The following is a 26,482-nucleotide window of genomic DNA, read 5'->3' on the forward strand; positions in this document are numbered from 1 at the left end:
TGGGAGGGGAACCGTGGTGAGTCCACGGAAGCTGGGGAGGAGCAGGAGATCCTGGCCCTTCACAAAAGGGGAACCTCAGAGCCAAAGCGCTTCCCCTCTCTGCACAGAGCAGGCGGATACCCCACAGCCCAGAGACCCTGGCCACCCGCCCAGAGAAGAACACACAGGGACCAGGCCCCGGTCCTGTCCCATCCCTGGGGCTTCCCTCCAGCACCGGAGCAGGACCAGCACCTCTGAGGACATCTGAGGATGGGACACATGAGTCCCCTGAGGTTCGCTCATACTAGGGGCTTTTCTGAGCTCTGTTGCCTGTTCCAGGCAGCTGGTCAACCCCTCCGTTGGCCAGAGGTCCCAGCCTCATCTAGAAGCTGTGGTCGTTCCTGTGGGTGAAGGATTGGGACAGAAGAAATGAAGGGGTCACAGTGAAGTGAGGGCAGCATTCATTCATTCACCAAACACTCGGCTGCACCTCAGTGTTTGTTGGCTGAAGACAGGACAAGAACAGATACATGGACCTGGTCCGTGTCTGTGAGAAACTCCCCACCCAGTGACATCACTGCCTCCCAAACACAGCACTGTCTGGCTTTAGAGCTGCAGTCACTGGTGAGTTTACCCTGTGTCCTGGTGGCTTGCTGGGTATTTTCTAAAAATACAAGTGTGGGTTTTTATTTTACATCTAGTTGCTGATTCATGATGTTTCAATGGCATCTGCAGAATAGAAACCATGCAGCATCTTTGTACACACGGAGCAGGAGGAGGCACTGTGACCAAGAGACAGATTACGGTGACACAGCCACACCCAAGGACAGTTGTCAGCCAGGTCACCTGGAGTAAGCAAGGGCCGGGTTATCTCCTCGAGCCTCTGGGGGGAGTGCATCCCAGCCAACTTGATTTCTACACAACAGAACTCATTACACATGGTGTGGTTCAAGGCACACTACCCCAAGATGTGGTGCCTAATCTTTCTCTGTTCCTAGGGTCTAAGTCGAGGACTTAGAAGGGCAGAGGGGAAAGATATTTTTACTCCCTACACGAATTTCTGGTCTCAGGAACTACGGGGCCTCCTGTCCTGCACACCAGGGAACCTTTGGCAATGTCTGGACACGTTGCATGATCACAGCTTGGGAGGGGGTGCAATGGGCAGTGAGTGAGTAGAGTCCACAGACATTTCTACATGTCCTGCAATGCACAGGTCGGCATCCCAACAGCAAGCCCAAAGGTCAGTGCCAAGGTCAAGAAACCCCATCTAGACCACAGAGGCAGGCAGGTATGGGGTGTGGGCATGGGCCATGTAAAAAAATATAAGTAAGGGTCTTAGCTAAAGTGTAGGAGGCAGCCATTATTTCAGGCATTCATTCATTCACTCCTCCATTCACTCCTTCATTCACTCTTTCACTCATTCACTCAACAAACATAGAGTAAGCCTGCACCCTGTGTGGGGGCTGGAGGCAGAGGAGACCCAGCAGACCCCGTCAGTCCATGCCCGGAGATGGTCCCATCTGGGAGGGCACAGACAACCTGCAGGACCTGCCTGGTAGACGGCGTGACCACGAGACATGGCTGGGGCCGTGGCTGGAGGCTCCACTGGCTGCCTGCCCATATCCTGTCCTTTGCTACCTGCCCTCTGTACCAGGACTGGGGCATATTAATGCTGCTAAAGAGTGGAGGAAGAGGGTGGAAATATGGGTTTCTATGACCACAAAGCATGCTCCTGATTACCTGGGCATTTAGCACACAGAATCCACTCACCTCCGCGGCCATGCCGCCAACCTCTCTCCATCACCACCCAAGGGCAGGGCCGGGTGCAGAGTGTGTGCTCACCGTGGGTTCCCGATGATGCTTGAATACACGGGTGAAGTCTGCTCCAAACTCTCCTTCAAAGCTACAGTGCGAATGTCCTCTGCATCTGGCCTCCGTGTCAGTCTCTGTGTTACGCACACTTTTGCTTTGGGCAGCAGCCCCTCCGGTCGGGGTTGACCCATGTGGCTGTTTCTCCAGCTTTTCACATGCCCCAGCTGCCTGTATCCTGGAGCCTGAGGCGCCTGACATTACCCAGAGGCCTGTCTATTCTGTGGCTGGACGAGCAATCTGGGTCTGGTGTGAATGCAGGACATGGGTTTGTATCAGGGTGCAGTAAGGTTTTGTTACATAATTTCCCACGTGGCACCAGGAAGAGCGCCCCTTCTTTCCCTTTCTCTTCCTTCCTCTCTCTCTCTCTTTCTCCCTTCTGTCACTCTCTTTCTCTCTCCGCAAAGGTTCCTGACATCCCGCTTTGTGACAACCTCCCATCCAACGCCCAACAAGCCCAATCAGAGCCTGGGCCGATGCCTCTGCTCAGCAAAAGAGGGTGAGCGAGCGCGCTGGTGCCTGCGGGGCCCCCTTCCCGTGGGAACCTGCGGAGGCAAAAATTCAGGTTTCAGACACCAGATGGCAGCAAGGGCTCTCCCGCGCCCGCGCCTCCGCAGCCAGCTGTTGGAATCAGGTGAAAGGTCGCCTGAGACTTCTGTAATTAGCTGGAAGCGGTCCAGTTAATTGCTTGAAGCAAGTTAGTGTATTTAGTGTCAATTAATTACCGGTGTAAGTACTTCACCTACAATAGATCCTTTGAGTTTTATGACCGCCCACTGAGGTCCGTAGTAACGATCTGTTTTCCACTGTCAGAGTGATAATGAGGTTCACAGATAGATCTCTACTTTTCAATAGATTTATTGAGGTATAACTGATGTACAAAAATGGACACATATTTAATGTATGCACTTTGATGTGTTTGGACATACCCATACACCTGTTTAAACCGTGCTTATAATCAAGGTAGGAATTATATCTATCACTTCTCAGTGTTTCCCAGTGCCTCATGGGGGTTTTTGGGGGGGGGGGCGGTGCTTGTTTGTTGTAAGAATATTTAAGCCCTGGACGAGTAGCTCAGTTGGTTAGAGCATCATCCCAATACACCGAGGTTGTGGGTTTGGTGTCTGGCCAGGACACGTACAAGAAGTGAACAATGAATGCGTCACTAAGTGGAACAACAAAGTGATTCTTCCCTCTCCCTCTCCCTCCCCCTCTCTCTCAAATCAATAAAAACGTATCCTCAGGTAAGGATTTATAAAAACAACAACAAAAGTATTAAAGCAACCATCTGTTAATGGATACACAATATAAAAAGATGTAGATTGTGACACCAAAACAATAAAATTGAGGGGGAAGGTGTAGAGTTTTTGTGTGTGATTGAGGTTAAGTTGTCATCAGCTTAATGTGGACGGGAAAAGGGCTTCTATGGAAAGGAGCCTCACAGGGCGACCTGATCATAAATCCCTAACTGCGCAGGTCATGCTGGGTAGTCACCCCCAAGCACGTAACGTCTTTAGTAGAAGGCTTTTCTCTGCCTTAAGCGAGACCTGCCCTTTGTTCTTGTGCATCTCGGTTAACACACCTTTGAAAGGCCTCTTTTCGGACCCGCGCTCCCAAAGCATGACCACCCTCGAGGAAGCACATAGTTGTTAACCATATTGCAATAGGTTCTGCCTTGATTTCTCCCGCCTTCAAAAGTCTTCCTTACATGCCCGCCTTAATTTCAAATGTATAGAAGAGACTGCGAACTCGTCACCCTCCGGAGCATCTGAGATCCTGCTTCCTGGCAATTGTCATTCATTTTGGCCCAAATAAACTCTCATAAAAATTCTCTATAAGTTTGGATGTTCTTACGTTGACACTTATAAGAGTAGACTGTCACCACATTGAGATATTTCATGATCTCACTTTCTAGAGAGCACACCCGCCTCGTGCTGGAGCCAGGATTTGAATCTTACCTTCCTGTCTCGGAGCATTTGTTCTTAACTATACACTCCAAATCCCCAAACCCACAAAGAAAAAATATATAGTGAGGGACAAATTGTAGGTTGGAGTATTTACTGACTTGTCTGTAGCTACCAGATCTGGGGCTCCTGCCTTTTATCTCTTTGCCTCCCGAGTACCTTTAAAAAAAAAAAAATCAAGCCCTGGCCGGTGTGATTCAGTTGGTTGGAGTGTCATCCTGTACATCAAAAGTTCGCAGGTTCGATTCCCCGCCAGGGCACATACCCAGGTTTCAGGGGTTCCATCCCTGGTTGGGAGGCAACCAATCAATGTTTCTCTCTCACATCAATGTTTCTCTCTCTCTCTCCCCCTCACTCTCTAAAATCAATATAAACATCCTCAGGTGAGGAAAAATAAATTTAATTAAATTTAAATTTAAATTAAAAAATCAGGCCCTGATTTGACCTGGCTTGAGATGTGGCTCGTCTCCAGTGTTCATATCATGGAAGGGCCAGTCTTTCTCCTTCTGTGTCTCTCTGTGTGTGTATTATTACTGCTGACTTTATTCAGCCTGGTTTTTGTTCTCCAGTCATAAAAGTAGGAGCTGTGATGTCCACTTTTCAAATGAGGACACTGAGGCCCACAGAGACCAGGCAACGCTCCTCTGGAAGCTGGAGTCTGTGCACTGGGCACTGGCCCATGACGCCCCCCTTGAGTCCCTTCACCTGTCTCAGCATTCCTTACGTTGGTGAGGGTGCCCCTGCTGCTCACGCAGAGAATTACTGGGATCACCGCATCAGTCTCCTCCCTCAGCCCATCTCTTGCTATTGTTAATATTATTATTTTCCCATCCCGCTTTCTTCTCTGATGCGGCACTGGTCCTTTTCTCTGCCAAGGGCCACCTGGATATTTATAACATCATTTGTGGGCCATACAAAATTATCAACTTAAAAATTAGCTTGCTGTATTTGGTCAAACATTTAATTAACTCACCAAATGGGCCAGACCAAATGATTTCGTGGGCCTTATCCTACCAGGGTCCCGAAGTTCCCCATGCCAAGGTCAGGGTTGCTGTGCTTCACAGCTCCATGGCTCCCCCTGCTGGCCTGGTGCTCTGGGGAGACGGGGTATATCCAGAGGGACACAAAGTCTGTTGGTTGTCATGGCTCCCTGAGGTTTACAGGTCCATAAAGATCTCAGGTGAACATTCCTTGTGGTCTCCAGGCCTGATAAACAGGGAGGAGTGCCTGTTTTATGAGTGTACCTTCTGGCTGTGCTGGGCAGAACCTTGCCCTGGGAGGGGCTGTGACATAGTTCTCTCCTGATAAGAAGGTACAAAGCTGGGCTCTGGTAGTGTAACCCCTGGCAGTTGAGTTTCCTCTCTTTTTGGTAATGCAAGTGCCTGATTTCAGCTTTGGTTGCCAAGGCATTCACATCAAAGATGGCTTTCTGGGAAAAACACATTGCCAGCCACACGACTAGATAAGACTCAAGCCACTTCCCTCTAAGAGGCTCTATTTTTTAAAAAAATTTTACTTATTGATTTGAGAGAGAGAGAGAAACATTGATTGGTTCCACTTAATTTCCATTCATTGGTTGCTTCTTGTGCCCTGACTGGGGAACCAAACCCACAACCTTGTCATAGCGGGACGAAGCTATAATCGACTGAGTTAACTAGCCAGGGTGAGGCTTTGTTGTTTTAAAGGTCTTGGTTAATTTTTATAACTGACCTTTTAGGCTACTTGTTTTTTTCTCTTCTGATGCTTTAAATTCCAGCTCTATGTTTTAAATTCACCAATAATAACACATACTCTCTCTCTGTTCTCTCTCTCTCTCCCTCTCTCCCTCTCTCTCTTTCCCTCCCTTCCTGTGACCTTGCTGTACAGCCCCAAGTATGCTGTGTAATTTACAGGGCCTGTTAGTAATAAACCTTAATTTTTTAAAGTTTCCTGATGGTTATGGCAGAGGGCATCTTGCAATCATAATAACTACGATGGCCAATCCAGCCACAACACTGATTATCAATAGGCTGAGATCAGCACAAGACAGCTCCAGAAAGAGATTAAGCCTTCTTGAGGCTTCTCCCCAGGCTGTCACCTGACTCCAGGTGAACTTTAGGGATGGCTGAGGGGAGGGGAGCTACATGTACTATGGACACATCTTTCTGGAGGGAATGTTACCAGACTGAAGGGGTCCTTTTGCCTGTGTGAATCAAAGCCAATAAGACAAAAAGAGTTTCCAGCCAAGAAAGTGAGGATTTATTAAGGAGATGGCACCATGCCCAGGGTCACAGGTGGCTCCTGCTCAAAGACCTGGCTCCCTGATGGCTTCCAGGGGATGGATTACATAAGGGAAAAAAAATCATTAATCATGGTGACTAATGGGTCTTGGTCTCTGCTGATTGTTTGGATCAGGATGTGTGAGTCACAGGGATTGCAGAGCAACAACATAGAAGGAGCCTGGGTTCCTGTTATCATGAAGCTCCCAAACTCACCGAGGACTGCCCACTACCAGACTCCTTTTATGAGAGAGAAATCAATGACTACCTTCTTTAAGACTGCCTTGTTATTATTTTTGTGTTTTGTTTTTCAGCTGAATGCAATCCTAAATAGTGGGGTGCCTTAGAGAGGAGGAAAGCTGGGTGTATGCACAAGGGCCTGTATAAGTGAGAAAGGGGGACAGGAGAGCCAGCATCTCAGGAGAAGTGACAATGGAGGAGAATTTGGAGATGAGGAAGGGACCATAGCCAAGAGCTTCAGTTGAGCTAAAGCTAGAAGGCCAACTTTGCATGTCTTCTGGGGACACCACTTACACTCAGATGTGGGGGGTGACCCATTAAATACCTTTAATGGTAACTAATACATTACTTTCCTATTAAACAGATGTCCTTTGCATATGGATATTTTAGGAGAGGATAGGAGACTTCAGAGATATTTAATAAGCCACCAGACACTCAGAGGTGTATATTCTCTCACGTTCTCTGGCTAAACTTGGGTTTAACATTGGTGAAGCCCAAATAAAGAAGGAAATTTAATGGTATGATTCCACTGTGGTAAAAATATGCATATGTGTATGAGTATATATAAAACATCAGAACTGAAAGGATTCATAGAAAAAAAGCTTGCTATGTCTCCGGGGAGTCAAATTATGACAGGTGATTTTTAAGAGCATTAATTAAATCATAATTTAAAATTGTGTATTTATTCTATTTATAAAATATTTTTTATTTATATATTTATACATGTAAAAAAATGTATGCAGGTATACATATTTTATATATATTTAGATAAGTACTTAACTATTTATCTAATCTTAAATTATTTGTTATAAAGATTCATAAAGCATTTTTGAATGATTTAATTATTAAGACAGTGTTAATTCTATTTTTTTCTGTTAATAATTTTCCAAATTTTTTACTGCCAATACTTTCCCTGTGCCATTAAAAAAAAAAAGTCATATTTGGCCCCGGCTGCTGAGACTCAATTGGTTGAGCTTCATCCAGTGCACCAAATGGTCGCAGGTTCGATTCCAGTTCAGGACACCTGCCTGGGTTGCGGCTGGATCCCCAGTAGGGGGCGTGCAGGAGGCAGCCAGTCGATGTTTCTCTCTTTCTCTCTCTCCTTTCCTCTCTCTAAAATCAATGAAAACATTAAACTTTTTTTTTTTTTTAATTTTCAAAAGTCATTATTTGTTGGTAGGAAAATGAAAGATGACCTTGTCAGTTGTACAGTCCGAGATGTGCTGTCTCCCCACCCCAGTTACCTGTCCCTAGTCACCTGAATATGTCGCCCCATCGCCCTTGAGCACAGCTCCAGTCTCCCTCCACCGCCTCCGCTGCATGGAGCAGCTCTGATCCTCTCTCCAAGGCTGAATTTTAGGAGTAGTGTGAAAGTCCCACGCCAACTGCTGTATACATTTTGGCCCAGGCACAGAGAAGCCTGCCCTTCTCTCACTGAAATGGCCACGGGCAGGAACAGTCGTTGCCCGGGGGGAGTGGGGGGATGCGGTGCACTCCCCATCCAGGGGCAAAGCAGCCGGTTGTAATTTGAAAATTCGGCAGTGCTTAGGAAAACCAGAACAACAGGACACGCGTTCAGAAGGTCCCACGTCTTGTCCTTGTTCCACCGTTTGGTATTTTCCAGTGTTCCTAAAAGTGAGCATGTGGTTTTTGGGGTTTTGGGGGGGGGTTTGCTTCGTGTTTGTAAACGGGATGGAATAGTGTAATAAAATAAATAAGCAAAGGCAACACAAAGTCATAAAGGTAATGACTGACTCCCCGGAGGCCCTCCTGCCCAGCCCCTCCCTCCTGGGGTGCAGAGTCCAAGCCGGAGGCAGGAGGGGGATGAGACAGGAGCACAGGGCCCGAGGCACAGGTGGTGAAGGCGTCCAGAGGCGGCTGTCTGGTGCCTGAGAGATTCCTGCACCAGGAGGACCCCCGGAGCTCATGCATCTCTCCAGACCTAGGCTTGGCCGCTGGAGCGAACTGGCCCTTGTGGGTAAGAGAAAGCTGACCTAGCAGGACTGGAGCAGAGAGGCGAGGGGGACAGGACACTCGCCAGGACTTTCATGAGCTCACACACCCAGGCACACCTTGCCCCCCCCACACCCCTTTCCCCTGGGTGCCCCTTCACCCTGATTCCCTCTTCCACCTCTCCACCTGGACCCCCTCGCAGCCCCTCACTTGTCCCCAGGACCCTTTGTGTCCCCCGGACACTCACGACTATCGTGTTTCACTGGCAGCTGTGGGAACCTTCCTTGAACAACTCCAGTGTCCACATCTGGAGGCCTAGAGCTGAGGGGTCTCAGGTGTCCGCCTCCATAGAGCCAAGGCTTATGGTTCGCAGGGCAGCCGACACCTGCCTGCATCTTAGGTGGTAGCAGATAGTCACCTCCACTCACGTCCATGCCACGGAATTTAGACCCTAAATCAAAGGCATGTGTATACAGTCTTGGGGAGCTTTATCCACCCAGATAATCATGCTGAGAACTCTCACTGGTTTCCGCCCTGTGCTTGGGGGTGCTGGGGCTGCCTCGGAGACCGAGACCACCCTCCTGGGGTTCACACCCACAGCTGGGTGCAGATCTGTAACTACACTCCGATAACCCAGAGTGGTGGGGACAGGGTGAGGGGGGTGACAGGAGGCTGGGGCAGCACCCAGGGGCCATCTGACCAGGGCTGAGTAGGACAGGACATCAGAGCTGAGAACTGAGGCATGAGTAGAAGTGGGGATGCGTGGGCCAGAAGTGGGGAGCAGCTTGTGTGAAAGCCTGAGGTCAGGAGCGAGTGTGGTGTGTCAAGAGAGCTGTATGTAGGACTGAGCACAGTGTGGATGCTGTGTCTATGGATGGATGGATGGATGGATGGATGGATGGATGGATGGGTGGGTGGGTGGGTGGGTGGATGGATGGATGGATGGATGGATGGATGGATGGATGGGTGGGTGGGTGGATGGGTGGATGGATGGATGGATGGATGGATGGATGGATGGATGGATGGATGGATGGATGGATGGGTGGGTGGGTGGGTGGGTGGATGGATGGATGGATGGATGGATGGATGGATGGGTGGGTGGGTGGGTGGGTGGGTGGGTGGGTGGATGGATGGATGGATGGATGGATGGATGGATGGATGGATGGGTGAATGAAGGAGTACATGGGGTGATGGGGTGGGATAGCTGTGATCTTAAAAGAGTCTAAACGGGTCCAAAAGACTAGCTCTCTCTAAGAGTGTCTCAAAAGCCACTCTAAGACTTTGACCTTCACCATGGGAGCACTGAGGAGCCATGGAAAGTACTCAAGCAGTGGGGAGAGCAGGACCGCAACTGGGCCTTTATAAGGATCCATATAACTGTCACGTAAGGAGGGATTGGAGGATGAGTGTCCAGGGAAGAGTCCAGGCTGGAAGACAAGGGGGAAAGAATGGGCCGGGGTAGGGGCTGAGTGGGTGGAGAGGAGAGGACAGGCCAGGGGTTATTCAGGAGACAGAAACCCTTGGAGTGCTCACCAGTGTGTCTGTGGATCATTGCCTGGGTGGTAAATTTCTCTCTCTCTCTCTCTCTCTCTCTCTCTCTCTCTCTCTCTCTCTCTCTATCTCTCTCTCTCTCCTTCCCTCCCTCCCTCCCTCCCTCAGCCAGTCTGCTGGCCTGTGGGATCTGCCAGGCCTCCGGCCAAATCTCCATCGTCCCATTCACAGGGCTCGAGGGATTTGAGAGCTATCTGGTCCTCAAGCATGTCCCTGAGGGCGCTCAGGAATACAGCTGGTACCGGGGTGCCCGTGACAGTGAAGAAGATAAGATTGTTAGCTACAAACCTCCCTCCAATTCCTGGCAGCCTGGGCCCATGTCCAACAGCCGGGAGAACGTGACCAAGACGGGTGACCTGGAGATCAAGGAGTCTATGTTATCCGACGCGGGGAACTACACCGTGCGGGTGACCCTCAGCAGCGGGATCCAAAAAGCAACTAGCTGGCTGGCGATTCAAGGTGATGTGACAGGTTGCCCCATCTCCTGAAGGCGGGAGTCAGACCCGGAGGCGTTGGGAGCGAGGTCCCTTGGAGATCTTATTGTCCAAGTGCCCCACCCTCCCCCGGATGACCCTAGGAGCGCTGGCAGGTGGTTGTCGGGCTTCTCCTGCAGACAGGTCACTCACCACCTTCAGGGGCTCCAGTTTCATTAGTTATTAGTCAGCTATTAGGAGCGCAGCACAACAAATAGCACCCACTCAGCAGCCAAAAAACAGCCCCGTTTATCACTGCGCTGTTTCTGTGTGTCAAGGCTCCAGGCGTGGCTCAGCCAAGTCCTATGCTCATAAATGTTGGCTCATAAATGTCGGTTGTGGCCGTGTTCTCAAGCGTGGCTCTGTACACAGACCTTTCACACCGGGGCTGTGTACTCCTCAGGATCAGCCGACCTTTCTCTCTAGTCTACTGCGCAGTTGTATCTGACCCGAGGTCATGATGGGCGTAGCAGCCATCACCGTTGCTATGCTCTGTAGGTTAATCACAGGTCCCACCGGTATATACCGCATGGCCTTGGGACTTTGTCTTGCCCCTGGGATCCTCAGCTTCCTCATCGGCAGAATGGGGGTGGCATCGACGATTGTGGTCTGCTGTAAAGCTGGAGGGAGCATCAGTAAAGTAAATGGGACTCAGAGCAATCCCTACGGAGAGCCTGAATGCCACCTCTCGCTGTGAAGTCCACTCACGGCTCTCCGGGTGGGAGGTCCTGATTTGGGGGTTCAGGAACAGCCATTCTATCACATGCTCCTGCCAAGAACTGACCGCTGTTGCAGGGGATGCCACGGCAATGGCTTGGCACATAGGACGATGGGCTCAGGCAACTGCCCACATCTCGGCCGCCTCATGCCCACTCCCTGCTTCTCTGTCCCCCTTAGTTCCAGGGATGCTCTCCTGCCAAGACCCCAGGCCCCATTCAACAACTCTTGGTTTCTCCCCAACATACCCCAGCCCCCCCCTGGAGACAAGCAGAGTTTGGGGAGGAAGACCCCACTTTTAATCCCCATCTTCACACAGAATGGGTGGGCAAACCCAACATCTCGGCCAACGCCACATCTGTGGCAGAGAACCTGGATCCTGTGGTCGCCTTCTGCCACACCAACGTCACCAACACCACCAGAATCCAGTGGTACATGAATGCCTTAAAGGTGTCCAGCAATGACCAGGTGACGATTTCCCCGGACCGCAAGGCCCTCATCATCTACCAGCTCAGCCGCTACGACTTCACAATTCAGTGTTCCATAGACAACGTCCTTGAGATTCCTCAGAAAAGTGACATTATCTTCCTGACTGTGGCCTGTAAGTGGTCTGGCGTCATGTGTGTGAAGCTGGGTTGGAGGGTGGGCTTAGGGTCTCCCAGGGACACAGGGATGAGACAGGCAGAACCAGAGAAAGGTGACATCCTGGGCCAGCCTGCAACCCAGCTGGATCTGGGTTCGAACCCCAGCTCTGGCTACTTAGCTCTTCGGGCTTCAGGGAGAGGACAGTTTCTGAGCTTCACACACTGCTTACTGGTTGGAGATTTGAACCATCCCCAAGCCCCACAGGCTATGGCTGATCAGGGAAATCCCCCTCCCCCGGGGCCATAGGGGGACTTGCTTAAAACCCTTTTGTAGGTCAATAGAAGGCGGTTTAATCTCCAATCCTCTCCTCTGGGCCTTATCTTCTTCATCCACCAAATGGGTCAACTGCATGGATTGCTGTGGGAATTAATTGAATGTGTAAAGCATTTAGAACAGTGCCCGGCATGCAGTGGGCCTAGTGCGTTTGTTTCTACTCTATACCTGTTTTATTATGACATAAAGGGCTACCATTGGTCCATATAGTGCATGCTTCATAACGGAAGGCATTATTATTGTCATTCTTGTTGGCCCAGCTGCCTTGCCTGGGGTAGGTCCAGGGGTCCTCTCGGGGTGCAGGGTCGGGTACTTCCTGGCTGGGAGGAGGACCTCATGTGGTTTGAGGGAAGGAGACAGGATCCGGGATGGGAGGGGCAGAAACACAGCTCCGGTCTCTGCAGATGGGCCCGACAGCGTGATGCTGAATAGCACGCCCTCCGCGCTCGGCGGCGTCCTGTCTTCCGAGGTGGGCTCCCAGGTGCGGATGCAATGTTCCTCCACTTCCCGCCCGCTGTCCACCTACCGCTGGACCCACAACGGCTCCTTCCTGAGCTCAGAGGCCAGCGTCCTGCTCCCGCGTCTGACCTGGGAGCAGATGGGCAGGTACAGGTGCTTCGTGGAGAACTCAGTGACCCAGCTGACCATGTACAGGGACATCCGGATCCAGAGGCCCTGTAAGTGCAGCTACTCCCCCTCTGGGGCGCACACGCTCTGAGTCTTCCTACCTCCATGCCTTTGCCTAGCCAGCAACCATCCTCAGGAGTGCCATCCCTACCTTGCCACGCCCTGCTCACAATGGTTGGGTGAACTCCCCCCATCCTCTGAGGTCCGAGCCCAAAGCTGCCTCCTCCAGGAAGCCCCCAGAGTCTGCGCGTAGTGGTTACTAATCAATCTTTGAAGAGCAGGTGTGTGGGTGAGGGAAGGGACGACTGAATGGTGGTCCTGACTCCCATGTATCCTCTCCTTCCAGGGCAAATGCCTGTTATTAGAACAGGTTTCTACCTCTCAGGACCCTTAGTGGTGTTTTTCATTGTGATGACAGTCCTGGGCAGTGTCTACCTCTGCGGAATCCTGATCTACATTCTGATCAGCCGTTTCTCCACCAGGTGCCTGATGCTTGGGGTCAAGGGGGCTGGAGGTCAGGTTTAGAATATTGACCCCTGTCATTTTCTTGCTGTGTGACTTTGGGCAAGTGATTTCACCTCTCTGAACTCCCATTCCTTCACCTACAAAATGGGGTTCAAGTAGCTACCTGTGCAACTGTTGGGAGGGTTCAAGATAATTTCTATAAATCATCTACTATAGTGCCTGGCATATAATAGGTGTGAAATAAATCATCATCATCATCATCATCAGTAATTAGGCCAGGTAGTGCCAACTCCTTCCCCAGGTATACCCAGCCTCTTTTCCCTCCATCTATCGCCTGCCCATGGCATCTTCCTCCAGTGACCTTAAGATCTCAGAAATATTAAAAAGTATGGGGAATGTTGAGGACTCCTGGTGTAGGGGTTTAGCCCCCTAGATTCCTACTCCTGGGGTCCCTCCAGGGGAGGGCTTGGAAGGAGAAGCTGGCCCCTCATCTACCCAGTACTCTCCTGCTTTCTCTCAGTTTCCTATGGACCTGAGGTGTGACTTCTTCCCTGATTACTTCCCATAGGACAAGCCGGGCTATATGAGTGTCCACCTCAGACCTGACCGATGAGACCAGATAAGCCAGGAGGTAAGGGAGGGGCGGGGCTGATGGATAAAGACTGAGAGTCCTCACAGGCGAGCTCGGCTAGGGGATTAGTACTCATAGGGGACAGTGAGGAGAGGGGACAGGGGCAGTCACACTGAGGTTGGGAGACGCAGGCTCCTAGAGGTCTGGAGACCCCGCCTAGGACCTGGGGGTGTGACATCATGGGCAGGATAACCACTGGCTGCCCCATCTGTCCATCAGAGCCGGCCAACCGGCCGCAGGCCTGGCGGGGGGCTGTGGTGAGCGAAGCTCTGTGCTCTGACTCCAATGCTTCTTCCACACCAGCAAGTGTGCTTCCAACCCCACGCCCTGGACCTTCAGAGACGCTGCAAAGATGTCCCAGCTCAGCATTGCCTGTGGCAGGGAAGTGGCACAACCTATGAAAGCCCAGCAGCCCGGAGTTGCTTACAGGGGGCACAGCACTGTTGGGCTCATCTGTCACCTGTTGGGGACCGCGCTGTGGGAAGATGCGGCCTGACTCAGAAACCGCTCACAACTTAAGTGAGAAATGTGTAATGCAAAGCAGCGCACGACAGGACCACAGTTATTAAAAAGTATACATTAATTTGTTGATATAGATATAGTATGTATGGTATGTATATATGTGTTTCGCAGAGATTTGCGTGTATACACACATATATACACACCTGTACAAAAATTGTAGAAAATATTAACAGTGCTGTCTCTTCATTTCCTTCTTTACACATGACTGTATATTCTAGTGTTTTTTTCTCACAAAATGTATAAATTGCCTTTATAACCAGAAAAAAAACATATGCACAATAAAGTTAAAACAGCATGAGGTGAGTTCAGATCCCGTGGTGCCGTTTCTGGAACTTTCTTTCTGAGCTGTCTTTATGGATGCGCCCACGAGTATCTAAACAAATTTGTTCATCACTATGGCAGTTACAATAAAATAATGAAGGGAAGGACAAAGATAGAAAGAAAGCAGCAAGGAAGGCGAGTGAGCAGTCAGACTCCTTGCTGGCTGAACCTGTGGAGGTGTGGACACCAGCCCAGCAGCTGCGGGCATCATTGCCTGACCGCTGGAAGGTTCACAAAGACTTAAGGCAGTGCCTGTACACAAGGCAAACCTCAATCTGACCTCAAAAATAACTTGATTGCATCTGCAAAGACCTTATTCCAAAGAAAATCACATTCACAGGTATCAGAGCTGAGGACACAATCCAACCCACAATAGGTGTTTATTATCAGGATTATTGGGCCTCCGATGGTTCCCACTGTCCTTTCCCACCTTCCTCCTGAGCTCCAGACCACCCATTTATCTAGCTTTGGGCTGGATGCTGGTCCCCATTGATGTCTTGTTCCACCTATTGATGCATCATTGGTTCATGTGCCCTGACCCAGGACCGAACCCATAACACTGGTGTACCGGGATGATGCTCTAACCACTGAGACACCTGGCCATGGCTAAAACCCATTTCTGGATTTAGGAGGAAATGTGCCATTAAAGAAGGAATCACTATGCCTGGGAGGTTGGATTTTTATAAAAAAGAGATGATAGTTATAGAAAGACAGAGAATGTTGTGGGTACCCCAGGACCTCCCCCTGGTCCCCCATTCTTATCACCACACCCCAACCCCCCCAAAGGAGCCCCTAACCTCTCTTTAAAGCTAAGTGTGTCCTTGTGTCTTATCACCCCAGCATGCTGCCTTCAATACAATGGCTTTGCACGTGTTTTTCTTAAGACTTATACATAGAAAAAAACTACAGTCTGATTTCTTCCATTCAAGTTCAGGAATCTGCCCATCCCATAATATGCCCTTCCCAGAACCATTACCCACAACCTGGAGTGGAGTCAGAGCTGTGATCACGGAGGAGGGAAGCTGCAGGGTTCGATCATGCATAGGCTCTCCCACGCCATCCCAATTCCTGAATTTTCAGCACGTATCCTACCCGCAGCCCCACCCCCCTCCTGGGCCCCTGTCCTGGCCAACTCACTCTCTCTCCACAGGACCGAGTTGCAGCATCTCTGTGGTCAGGAGGACTGGGCCACCCCAGTCTGTTTCCGGTTGTCCCCAACTGCAAAAGAATGGGAAGGAGAGACACTGGTGGGAAACCTCAGATAAACTGCAAAAGAGGAACTTATAACCCACAGGCTATTGGATCCGGGAAGCCTTCTAGCCCCACTTCTTCAGTTTGCAAAGAAGACACGGAGGTCCAGAGGGAGCAAGGGAATTGCCTAGATCACAGGAGTGTCCTGTCTCATGCACCATTGTGCTCATGGGGAGCCACTTCATCAACGTTTGTCTGCTGGAAAACAGGAAGATCTTGTGTTACTCGGAGAGGGCAGAATTGTCAACTCTTCCCATGAAGTGAAGAAGGAAATTTCATTCATTCATTCATTCATTCATTCATTCATTCATTCAATCAGTCAGTCAACAACCATCTACACACTGTGCCCTCAGGTTTCCAGTAAAGGGGTGAATATGAGAGGTCTAGCCCTTGCCTTTGAGGAGAGCAATATCTGGTTGGGAGACAGGCAAGTTACCTGAAAATTCCAGCGGCGTAGGATAGGTGGCTGTGATAGGGGAGGCACAGGCCGCGGATGGGTTGGGCTCTTGCTCTTACGGGCTGGAAAGTGAGTTCTCAGGGAGAAACAGGCCAAGTGGACATGGTAGGGGCCCTCAGGCAGTCACAAGGGATGTAAATTCTGCAGATGATCCTGGGAATTACTGGACTCAGGTATCCTGTTCTCAGTCCCACTCGCTCTCCCACGGTGTTGGAGATCCTCCGCCAGCTACCAAGTGATGTGCAGTTTGTGACCAAATCCATCTCCACCCTAGCAGGAGTCAATTCACCGTCCATAGGAGGCGCGCTCCCTCTGCCCAGGACAAATCGTGGCTTCTGGGGATCCAGAGACAAGGGCGATGGTGCTGTCCGTGGTGCTGATTCAGAGCTGAGGCAGGATATGACGTGTGTGTGTGTGTGTGTGTGTGTGTGTGTGTGTGTGTGTACTGAACACTGGCCTTCTAGGCCAGTGTATGATTAATGTTATGTGTCAACTTGACTGGGCCACAGGATGCCCAGATTAAACATTTCTGGGTGTGTCTCTCAGGGTGTTTCCAGATGACACTAGCACTTAAATCTGTGGACTCAGGAAAGTGAATTGCTCTTCCCCAGTGTGGGCTGGCACCATCCAATCCACTGAGAGCCTGAACAGAACCAAAACCAGGGTAATATGTGTGCATACTACTTATGTGGTTACTTTTCACATTTTCACACTTAACACAGGCAGTCTGTCCAGACATATCATCTTCCCCTTCCGTTAGGAGCCATACGACAACTTCCATTCTGAACCATTTTGAGCCAAACTTCCATTCTGAACTTTTCAGTGCCATACGACAACTATTTCTCTTTTTAAATATGTTTGGGAAGTGGATGTTGCATTCAATCAACTTGACGGAGGCCAAGGGGAGAGAGAGAGGGTAGAACTGAAATGGGGTTCAGTATGCGCTTCCTAGGGCCCAGGACTCTGCTCTGTTTTCTGAGACTCCAGTATTTGCTAAGATTTTTCTCCACCAACCCAGAAATGTAGCTTACATTGGGGTTTGTGCTTGAACCCGAACTCAGAACAATGTGATGAAAGATGGTAAGCTCAGGTGACCCTCAAAGACAGAACCAATGATATACAGGGCTTCTTCTCTGGATGTCTTTTCATTAATTTTACCCAGGTCTGTCCACTCATATGAGTGGGACTATGTGTCCATTGGGGGGAATCAGTAAAAATTACCAGGGTCCTCTGGGCCCAAGGTTTTCCCCTATATTTCTGAAAAGGTAACTCTCTTTGGGATCAGGAACTTTTCAATGCCATACGACAACTATTTCTCTTTTTAAATATTTTTTATTGATTTTTTGAGAGAGAGGAAAGGAGAGGAAGAGAGAAACATTGATGTGAGAGCGAAACATCAGTCGGCTGCCTCCTGCACACCCCTTACTGGGGGATTGAGCCTGCAACCCAGGCATGTGCCCTCCCTGGAATGGAACTGTTGTGACTGAGGGACACTTAACCAGCTGAGCCAGGGCCTGAGTCTGTTTTACAGCCACAGGATCTCTGGTCTCCTGGGTCTCAGAGACCTGAGTCTTTGGACTCCTTGGGCCCCTAGATTTCAGTTTCAGGAGTCTCCGAGGTCCTTGACCACTGGAGGGGAAATGGACTCTCTAGCTCCCTGGGTTTGAGTGGGAGAAAGCTGTCCCTGGAGCCCTGGTTTTCTCAGCTGTTTGAATCTCAGGGATGTGGGGCTCCAGGCCTTGGGGCTCCTCGGCTGGGGGTAAGGGAAGAATCCAGGCTCTTGATTTACTGGGACCCAGAGTCTCCATGATCTGGGCCTCGGGACTACTGGGCTTCAGGAGTCTGCACCTTCGGACCCCTCAGTGTCCTAGTTGGGGTCTGTAGGGTCTCCTGGTTCCCTAGGGACCCCTCTCTCGCCCTCCATCGTCGAGCTCCACCTCCATAGGATGGGAAGCGTGCACTCGGTTCCCTGGGCGGGGCCTGCACAGTGGATCGCAATCACACCCACTACCCGCAATCACACCCACTACCCGGGGCCAGCCAGGCTCGCGTAGAGACCCCCCCACACACACACCTCCCCAAAATGACTAACAGCTGACGCACGCCGAGGCCTCAGCTCCCGCACTGTCTCCTCTCCCCGCTGCACACGCTCACGCGTGTCTACCAGCCCGGCAGACGCGCGGAAACCCACTCCGAGCCCACCCTCGGAACCCCCGCCCGGTGCACGCGCGGTCTCCTGCCTGGACCCTCGGGCCAACCCCGCCCTCCCGCCTTCACTCTCCACCCGCAACCCCGCCTCGAAGGGTAGAAATCATACGCCCTCTAATTCCTTACAAACCCTGTAATAATCCCACAAACGCAGGTAATGCGAGCGCAGCCGCTTCGCCTTCCAAGCGCCCTGCACCGGGACGGCGCACGGTCCAGGCGCAGGACCCACCTACAGCTCGCGCGCGTCCCGGGCCTGGGCGCAGGCGCAGAAAGGAAGCGGGGCACTGCGCTTGGGGAGCCGTAGGCGGAGCACAAGGGGCCACAAGGGTTGCTGGGAGTCGTAGGCCAAGCGAGCTCGGTCTCCACGGGCGCTGGGAGCAGAGCTGTTGCACGGGGTTCTGGGAGCCGTAGGCGAGACGGCCCCAAGGCCTTGTGGGAGTTGTAGTCTCTGGAGCCACTCCCGTGCCGGGCTTCCGCGCGTCTAGCCGCCCCAGCACCACGTTCTGCACAGGTGAGTATTTCCTGCTGTGGCGGGTGGGCCCGTGGGCGCCTGCTCTTGGCTGCGGTGCTGTGTGCGAGTTAAGGGTCTCTGGGAGGTGGGGGTGGGGTGGACTCACCTTTGTGATTTCCCAACGCCTGTGTCCCCGAGGCCTTCTGGCCAGGATCCCCACTTGGGACACTCTGGTTCTCCTGTCTCTTGCCCCCACCCCCACCCCCACCCCCTTCCCCAGGTCGGATTCGACCTGCCCCCGCCTCTAATCGGGTTCACCCGGGAGGTCGCTACTCTGCCCTAGAACCTGTCATGACAGATGCCACAATACCCATCCTCTGACAAGGCAGCAGGCCCGAGGCCTCCAGGTTCCCGCGCGCTGTCCTCCGGGTGCACGTACACCTCCCTCGTCCTACACAGTGCTGACTGTGCGCCACAGCCCGTGCGAAGTGGAGGCAGACAGTGGTGGAGAGGCAGGCCCAGTCCCTGCCGTTAGCGAGCTCACAGCGCAGTGGGGCAGGCAGGCCTGTCCCTGTGACAGCTGGAGTCTGGGCAGGCTGGGGTGGAGCCCAGGGGAGGCGCCTGGCCCAGCCTAGAGTCCATAGCCTTCCAGGGGAAGATGCTTAACAGGCACTTCAAACCTGACATGTCCCCGCGGAATTCCTGGCCGGCCCCCCTAATGGTCCCATCCTCCTCCCAGGTACTTTGGCCAAAACCTCCAAGTCATTCTTCATTCCTCCTTTCTCATTGCCCAGTCCTCCCCTCCAGCCCGCGTCTTCTGCAAGTCCTACGGAGTCTACCTTCAAAATAGATCCAGAACTCAGTTCCCACCCCCATCCAGTCATCTGTCTCTTCCACTGTCATCTCTCACTGGCTATTGACTGCCCCATAGCCTCCTCCATGGCCTCCCTGCCCCTGCCCCTGCCCTTGTAGGGTAGAGCCTGTTCTCCTTACAGCAGCCAAAGGGGTCCTTTTAATACCTAAGTCAGGTTATATCCCTTCTCTGCTCAAAACCCTTCCATGTCTCCCATCTCTGTCTGAATAAAATTAAAACTGTACATTGTGACCTGTGAGTCTCTGACAGCCTGCAGACTCATCTTCTGATGGTCTTCCGCCTTCAGGAGGTATCCCCCCAGGTGACTGTAGATTTTAGGGGAAGGGGAGAGATGAGTCCAGAGTGACTATGTCCTGGCCTGTGGAGGAGCTGGGTGGAAGGTGGTGGTGCTCGCAGGAGATGGGAAACAGCTGGGCAAGAACAGGTTTCTGCCTGGGGAGAGGGAGAGGGGGAGGGGATGGTCGGTTTGGGCAATCAGGATCTGAGAAAAGGCTCAGCTGCCGTTCAGAGTCACCCACAAGGAGAGCGAGCTAGGCAGGACCTGATGACCATGAAGAGGAGTCTCCGGAAATGACTGGAGACTCAGCAGGAGACAAAACCAAAAAAACAAACAAACCAGGAGAGTAAGGAAGGATCAAGTCAAAAACCAGACGGAGAGCCTTGGCCAGTGTGGCTCAGTTCGTTGGGCATCCTCCCGAGTACCGGAGCGTTGCGGGTTTGATTCCCAGTCGGGCACATGCCTGGGTTGCGTGCAACCTGGTCAGGGTGCGTGCGTGCGGGAGGCAGCCGACTGATGTTGTACTCTCACGTCAATGTTTCTCTCTTCTCCCTCTCTCTCTCCAAATCAATAAGCTATTCTAAAACAAAAGACTAGCGGGAGAAAAAATTTCAAGGGGGCGCTGCTCAGCTGTGACAGGTGGTCATGGTGGATGGAACCCGGGAGCTCCCCGCTGAGCCCAGGGGCAGGGAAGAGCCAGTGCAAACACCTGCAGACAGGAGTGTCCCCGAGGCGTTTGAGGGGAGAGGCCCGCATGGCTGAAGGAGACTGGGCGATGAGGTCGCAGGACGAGACTGAGGATTGGGAGCCAGGTCGCACAGGGTTTCATAGGCCATTAGCTTTTCCCGAAGTGAGGGGAGATGCGTGAGGGGGTGTAGAGGAGATACAGAGCAGGATCCCTCTGGCTTTGTGGAGAATAGGGTGCGTACCCTAGCAGCCTCTTTAAGCCAGATGGCTGCCCCATCTCCAGGAGCCTGCTTCACTGGCACACTCCGAGGGCGCTATCCAGGCAGCCTCCCTGGAGGCAACGACCCAACAACCCAGAATCAACCTGTAACGCGCCTCCCTTCTGTCCTAGTCCAGGAGAGGCGGACCCCTGCCACCGGCCCGAGTCCAAGATGCCCGCGCCGCAGTGCGCCTCCTGCCACAAGGCCCGCGCCGCCCTCCGCCGCCCGCGCTCCGGCCAAGCGCTGTGTGGCGCCTGCTTCTGCGCCGCCTTCGAGGCCGAGGTGCTGCACACGGTGGTCGCGGGCCGCCTGCTGCCGCCCGGCGCCGTGGTGGCCGTGGGCGCCTCGGGCGGCAAGGACTCCACGGTGCTGGCGCACGTGCTGCGCGAGCTGGCGCCGCGCCTGGGCATCGCGCTGCGGCTGGTGGCGGTGGACGAGGGCATCGGCGGCTACCGGGACGCGGCGCTGGCGGCCGTGCGGCGCCAGGCGGCGCGCTGGGCGCTGCCGCTCACCGTCGTGGCCTACGCCGACCTCTTCGGGGGCTGGACGATGGACGCGGTGGCCCGCAGCACGGCCGGCTCGGGCCGCAGCCGCTCCTGCTGCACCTTCTGCGGGGTGCTGCGGCGCCGGGCGCTGGAGGAGGGGGCGCGCCTCGTGGGAGCCACGCACGTCGTGACGGGTGAGCGCGTGCGCCGCAGCCGGACGCCTGTGGGAGGGGCGCGCGCCGAAGGGGCTGGGGCGCATGCCCAAGACGTGGAAAGGGGGCGCCCGCGTGCGTCCTAAGCGGAGGGTCTCGGGAGGCAGAGGGGGTCTGTGTGGGGCCCTGGGGCGGGCGGGCCGCGCGCGGCGAGCTGCTGGGGCGCCCCACATCCGGCGCACGCGCAGTGGCAGGAGGGCTGGAGGCGCCTGCTCCTGCCCGATTCTCCCGTAACAGCCACAGCCTGAGAAATGCCAACAAGGAAAATCACACGTTGTGAGTTTGCGGCAGGAGGACCTAGTGCAGGCAGGAAGGTGGGGATTGAGGAAGCGCTTCCCGAGGCAGCGAGACCCGAAGGCTGCGCGGGTAACTGGGTGACGGTCGGGGAGAGGCTGGGGGGTGTCTGAGCAAAGGCCCGGGGAGACGCGGGGCCGACGGGGAGCCCCAGGGAGCCCAGCGCCTCCCTGGACAGACTCGAGTGTAAGATGACAGGGTGCCGAGTAAGTAGAGGTTTCGCTTGAGTTTTAGGGCGCCTGCTGCGTAGTCCCTTCCCCGCGCTCTGCTCTCCCGGAGGCCCTTCCGCTGGCCGCGCTCCAGAGCCCCCACTAGGTGCCATCTGGCCCTTCGTGTGCAGCGCGAGCGCGCGGTAAACTGAGACTGCAGGGTATTTGCAGTGAAGCCCTTGTGCTCCCTCCGCGAGCGGCACCTAGCACAGGGCGCGCCTGGTCCGGTAGGGGGGTGGCAGTGAGGGCCCCCAGCTGCTCCAGGGGAGCCCGTCCTCCCCGGTTCTCGCCGTGTCCACCCTCCGCCTCCACCCAGCTGCCCCCCGCCCCGCGCCCCTCCTGACCCGCTCCCCGTCTCGCCCCCAGGCCACAACGCGGACGACATGGCGGAGACCGTGCTCATGAACTTCCTGCGGGGCGACGCGGGCCGGCTGGCGCGGGGCGGGGGCCTGGGCTCGGCGGGCGAGGGGGGCGCCCTGCCGCGCTGCCGCCCGCTGCAGCTGGCCTCGCAGAAGGAGGTGGTGCTGTACGCGCACTTCCGCCGCCTGGACTACTTCTCCGAGGAGTGCGTGTACGCGCCCGACGCCTTCCGCGCCCACGCGCGCGACCTGCTCAAGCGCCTGGAGGCCGCGCGGCCGTCGGCGGCGCTGGACCTGGTGCACTCGGCCGAGCGCCTGGCGCTGGCCCCGGCCGCGCGGCCCCCGCCCGCCGGCGCCTGCTCCCGCTGCGGGGCGCTGGCCAGCCGCGCGCTCTGCCAGGCCTGCGCGCTCCTGGACGGCCTGGACCGCGGCCGGCCCCGCCTGGCCATCGGCGAGGGCCGCGGGGCGCGGGGCGAGGCGGGGCCGCCGGGGGCGCCCGGGGGCCCGGAGCAGGGCCGAACCCCGGCCTCCGAGGCCGTCCCCACGTCCTAGGGACCAAGGCTCTCTGTTGGAGTCCGACCTGGGAGCGCGGGGCGCCTGTAAATGACACTGTGAATAAACCCGTTACCTTTGGCGTGAGGCAGGGAGGGGGTCGGAACCGGGTACCTGGGACCCTGGGCTCTGGGTCTGGCTGAACAACTCTCCACTCCTGAGCGAGTGGGAATTAGGGGGCTGGCTCGCCTCGTGCCTCTGCCAGGACAGCCAGCCCCAGCCGGTCCCGAGCACCTACTGTGCACCGACGTTTCCCGTTTGCAGTGGGATCAGCAAAACCACCGGACTTGATGGGCACGTGTCACGCACAGTAATCACGGTGCTGCTCTGAGCCCCGCAACACTGCAGGCGTCGCCCCCTCTTGGTTCATTCGCACCATCTCATTGGCTGTCACTTGAGCACCTGCAACGGGCCTGAGGTCACCTGGCTGGAGAGGGTCCCAACCGGGGATTCACACCAGGGTCTGCCTGGGGCTCTTCAAGACAGTGGGATTGCCCTCCCCCCCACACACCCGAATACCACCTGGTGTCTCAGTGGTGGGTGAGGAGCAGCTGGGTGGGTTCCCCTGACCTCAGCTTCTGGGGGCAGAGCTGGGTGAGCCAGGACCAGTGACCTAACTTCTCTGGTCTTCAGTTTCCTCCTCTGAAAATGGAATCGGAGCACTGTTGTGAGGATTCCATAAAGTGTTCGGTAAATGGTGCCGACTTGTTCACATTAAGGCTTGGCCACCAGGGGGCTCTGGGTTTCAAGGTTGGTGTTCGGAGGGTCTACGCAGGTGTGAGGCCCAGGAGCCTGACCCCAGGGAGACTTGGTATTTTCAGCCCCACCTCCGAGCTTTGCTGGGCTGGTCCCTTGTCAGGAATGCCCCCCCCCCATCTTCCCGCTCACGTCCTCCAGGGCCCTCCTGGAAGCCTCCCTGCTCAAACACCCGCCCAGACCCCACCCCCTGGGTCGGGCCCTCACGTGTGGCCACCCACGTTCTTTGGGTCTTGTTTTTTACCTAATTACATCGGGCTGGAGAACAGGGACCAGATGCCCTGCGTCTTCCATGAGTTAATTGAGCTCCAGCGTTTATTAAGCACCTTGTCTGTGGCCTGTGTGCCAGGTGCTAGGGATTCATTAAGGTTCTAGAAATTCTGCAGTGAGCAAAAGACAAAAGCCACCGCTCTTTATGTCGTTCAGTCTTGGAGAGACGGGCGGTAAGCAAATAAATCATGTCAAGTCGTGGTGAAGGCAACAAATAAAATTCAGTGGGATACGGAGAGAGGGAGGTGGCAGGAGCCAGTTTCCACAGGAACCTCTTTGAAGAGGCGGCATTTGAGCGGAGAGTAGAATAAAGCAGAGATGGATCTGAAAGTGGTCTTGGGGGAGAGCTTTCCAGGTGGAGGGAACTGCGGGAGCTGGGAACCCTCTTCGTGACCAGAGCGGAGTGGACAGGAAAGATGGCAAGAGATGAGACGAGGCAGTAGCCAGGGTGGACCGCGCGGGGTCTCTAGAGGCAAGAAATACTTGAATAGAGTCTAGGAGTGGACCATTGGGAGACTCCACCCAAAGAGCTCAAGATCGGATTCCCATTGTCGCAAAACTCACTCCAGCTGTAGTGAGGATAATGGAGGGGGGGGGGGATGATCAAGGTCAAAAATGGGATGACTTTTTAAAAAATAATTGCTTACTTTTCAATTACAGTTGACATACAATGTTATATTCATTTTGGTTGTACAACATAGTGATTAGGCATTTATGTAACTTATAAAGTGATCCCCCCAATAAGGCTAATACCCACCTGTCCCCATACGTAGTTACCACGATGGGATGACTCCTGTGTTCCAGGCTCTGTGGAGCATTCTTCCCATGTTAGCTCAGAGATGCGATGGGCTGGGGTTTGGTCGCCGATTTTACAAAGGATAAACTTGTGGCTCAGACACAGGAAGTGACTGGAAGGTGACCCAAGAGCAAATCAGTGAAGGAGGTGGGATGCTTGACCCATTTGCTGTGCTGCCTGCTGGAAACTGAGGACCTGAGTCCTTGCAGGTCTGCCACTGATTCACTGTATGGCTTTGTGCAAGGGACATTTTCTCTTCTGTTAACTGAGTTTCTCCCACCAGGAGTGGGTAGTTGGTTAGATTTCTATCGTGGTTTAGAGCAGCGTTATTCAATAGAAATATTATGTGAGTCATATGTAATTTTATTTTTATTTTTTATTGACTGATTTGAGAGAGAGAAACAGCGATTTGTGGTTCCACTTATTTATGCATCATTGGTGGCTTCTTGTCTGTGCCCTGACTGGGGATCAAACCCACAACCTTGGCCTATCGGGACGATGCTCTAACCAACTAAGCTACCCAGCTAGGGCTGTAATTTTAAAGTTTCTGATAATCATATTTTTTAAGGGGGGAAGAGGTGACATTTAAATAACGTTTTATTGGATCCATTATATCCAAAATATGATTTTAATATGTAACCAATAAAAAAATACTTCACATTTCTTTATTTTTTCTTTTGCTAAGTTTTCAAAATCCAATGTGTACGTTCCACTTCCAGCCTATGATTCAGCCTACAACCACCGCTCAAACCACAGGTGATAGACATGAAGGCCCCACTTGGGAGCTGGGGAAGACGCTGTTCTCAGCCCTGGCCACAAGGGGTCACTGTGCCCACGCCTGTGCGTGGGGTGGCAGGGCCTGCGAGGGGAGCTCTCATCTCTCTCCCTGGCTTGATCAGCCTTGGAGGGCGAGACAGTTTGGCAGAAATCCTGAGGCCCCCACACGGACACTGGAAACCTTCCTTGACCTCAAGAGCCACGTGTCCATTCATTCATTCATTCATTCCACAAATATTTATTTAGCATTTAATTTGTGACAACAGAGAACAAAGCAAAAACCTGCCCTCATGGGAGTGGCCCAAAAAGAAAGGAGAAAGAAAACAGTGTATGGTATGTCAGAGGATGCTAAAGGGTAGAAACATGCCACGCGTTTAAGTAGGTGCAGGGTAAGTCCTGACACTAGTTAAAGGGCCAGGCTGGCCCCTTGTTTTAGAGATCTTGGTGGATTTTGATAACCTACCGCTTGAGCCCTTTGTTTCCCTCCCCCCTCAATTTCCTCTCTTCTATTTTAAATTCACTAATAAAGAGTTAGCCTGGGAAACCCTAGGCCCTGTTCTCAACCCCAATTAAAAGCAGAACCCCAGGCCTGCAATCTCTCATGCAATCTCCCACCCACACACCTGTGACCTTGCTGTGTGGCTCCGGGTATGCAATGTAACATCCAGGGCCTGTAAGTAATAAACTCCCCCCCCCCCCCAAAGTTTCCTGGTGGTTATTGCTGAGGGCATCTTGCCACAACATTGGTTATAGACAGGCTCCAACAGCACAAGACAGGAGGGTGGATAGGGAAGGCCTCCAGGAGAAGGGGACATTTGG

The 26,482-nt window shown here is 53.4% G+C and overlaps 2 protein-coding genes across 2 annotated transcripts; both read left to right on the forward strand.

Annotated features, from left to right (window-relative positions):
• Positions 1 to 8,236: 8,236 nt before the first annotated feature.
• CEACAM18 (CEA cell adhesion molecule 18) lies at positions 8,237 to 13,620 on the forward strand (the record flags this gene model as incomplete). The annotated part of the gene is made up of 6 exons (XM_081119022.1): positions 8,237 to 8,288; positions 9,923 to 10,273; positions 11,324 to 11,605; positions 12,327 to 12,599; positions 12,896 to 13,063; positions 13,583 to 13,620. 6 exons carry the CDS (start codon positions 8,237 to 8,239, stop codon positions 13,618 to 13,620), a joined length of 1,164 nt encoding a protein of 387 aa, XP_080975148.1.
• A 5,258-nt stretch (positions 13,621 to 18,878) lies between these two features.
• CTU1 (cytosolic thiouridylase subunit 1) lies at positions 18,879 to 23,145 on the forward strand. The gene is made up of 3 exons (XM_081120018.1): positions 18,879 to 18,915; positions 21,085 to 21,632; positions 22,520 to 23,145. Exons 2-3 carry the CDS (start codon positions 21,125 to 21,127, stop codon positions 23,062 to 23,064), a joined length of 1,053 nt encoding a protein of 350 aa, XP_080976144.1. The 5' UTR covers positions 18,879 to 18,915; positions 21,085 to 21,124; the 3' UTR covers positions 23,065 to 23,145.
• Positions 23,146 to 26,482: the final 3,337 nt, after the last annotated feature.

This window comes from Miniopterus schreibersii (genome assembly GCF_964146895.1).
Source record: "Miniopterus schreibersii genome assembly, chromosome: 18".
Classification (NCBI taxonomy): domain Eukaryota; kingdom Metazoa; phylum Chordata; class Mammalia; order Chiroptera; family Miniopteridae; genus Miniopterus; species Miniopterus schreibersii.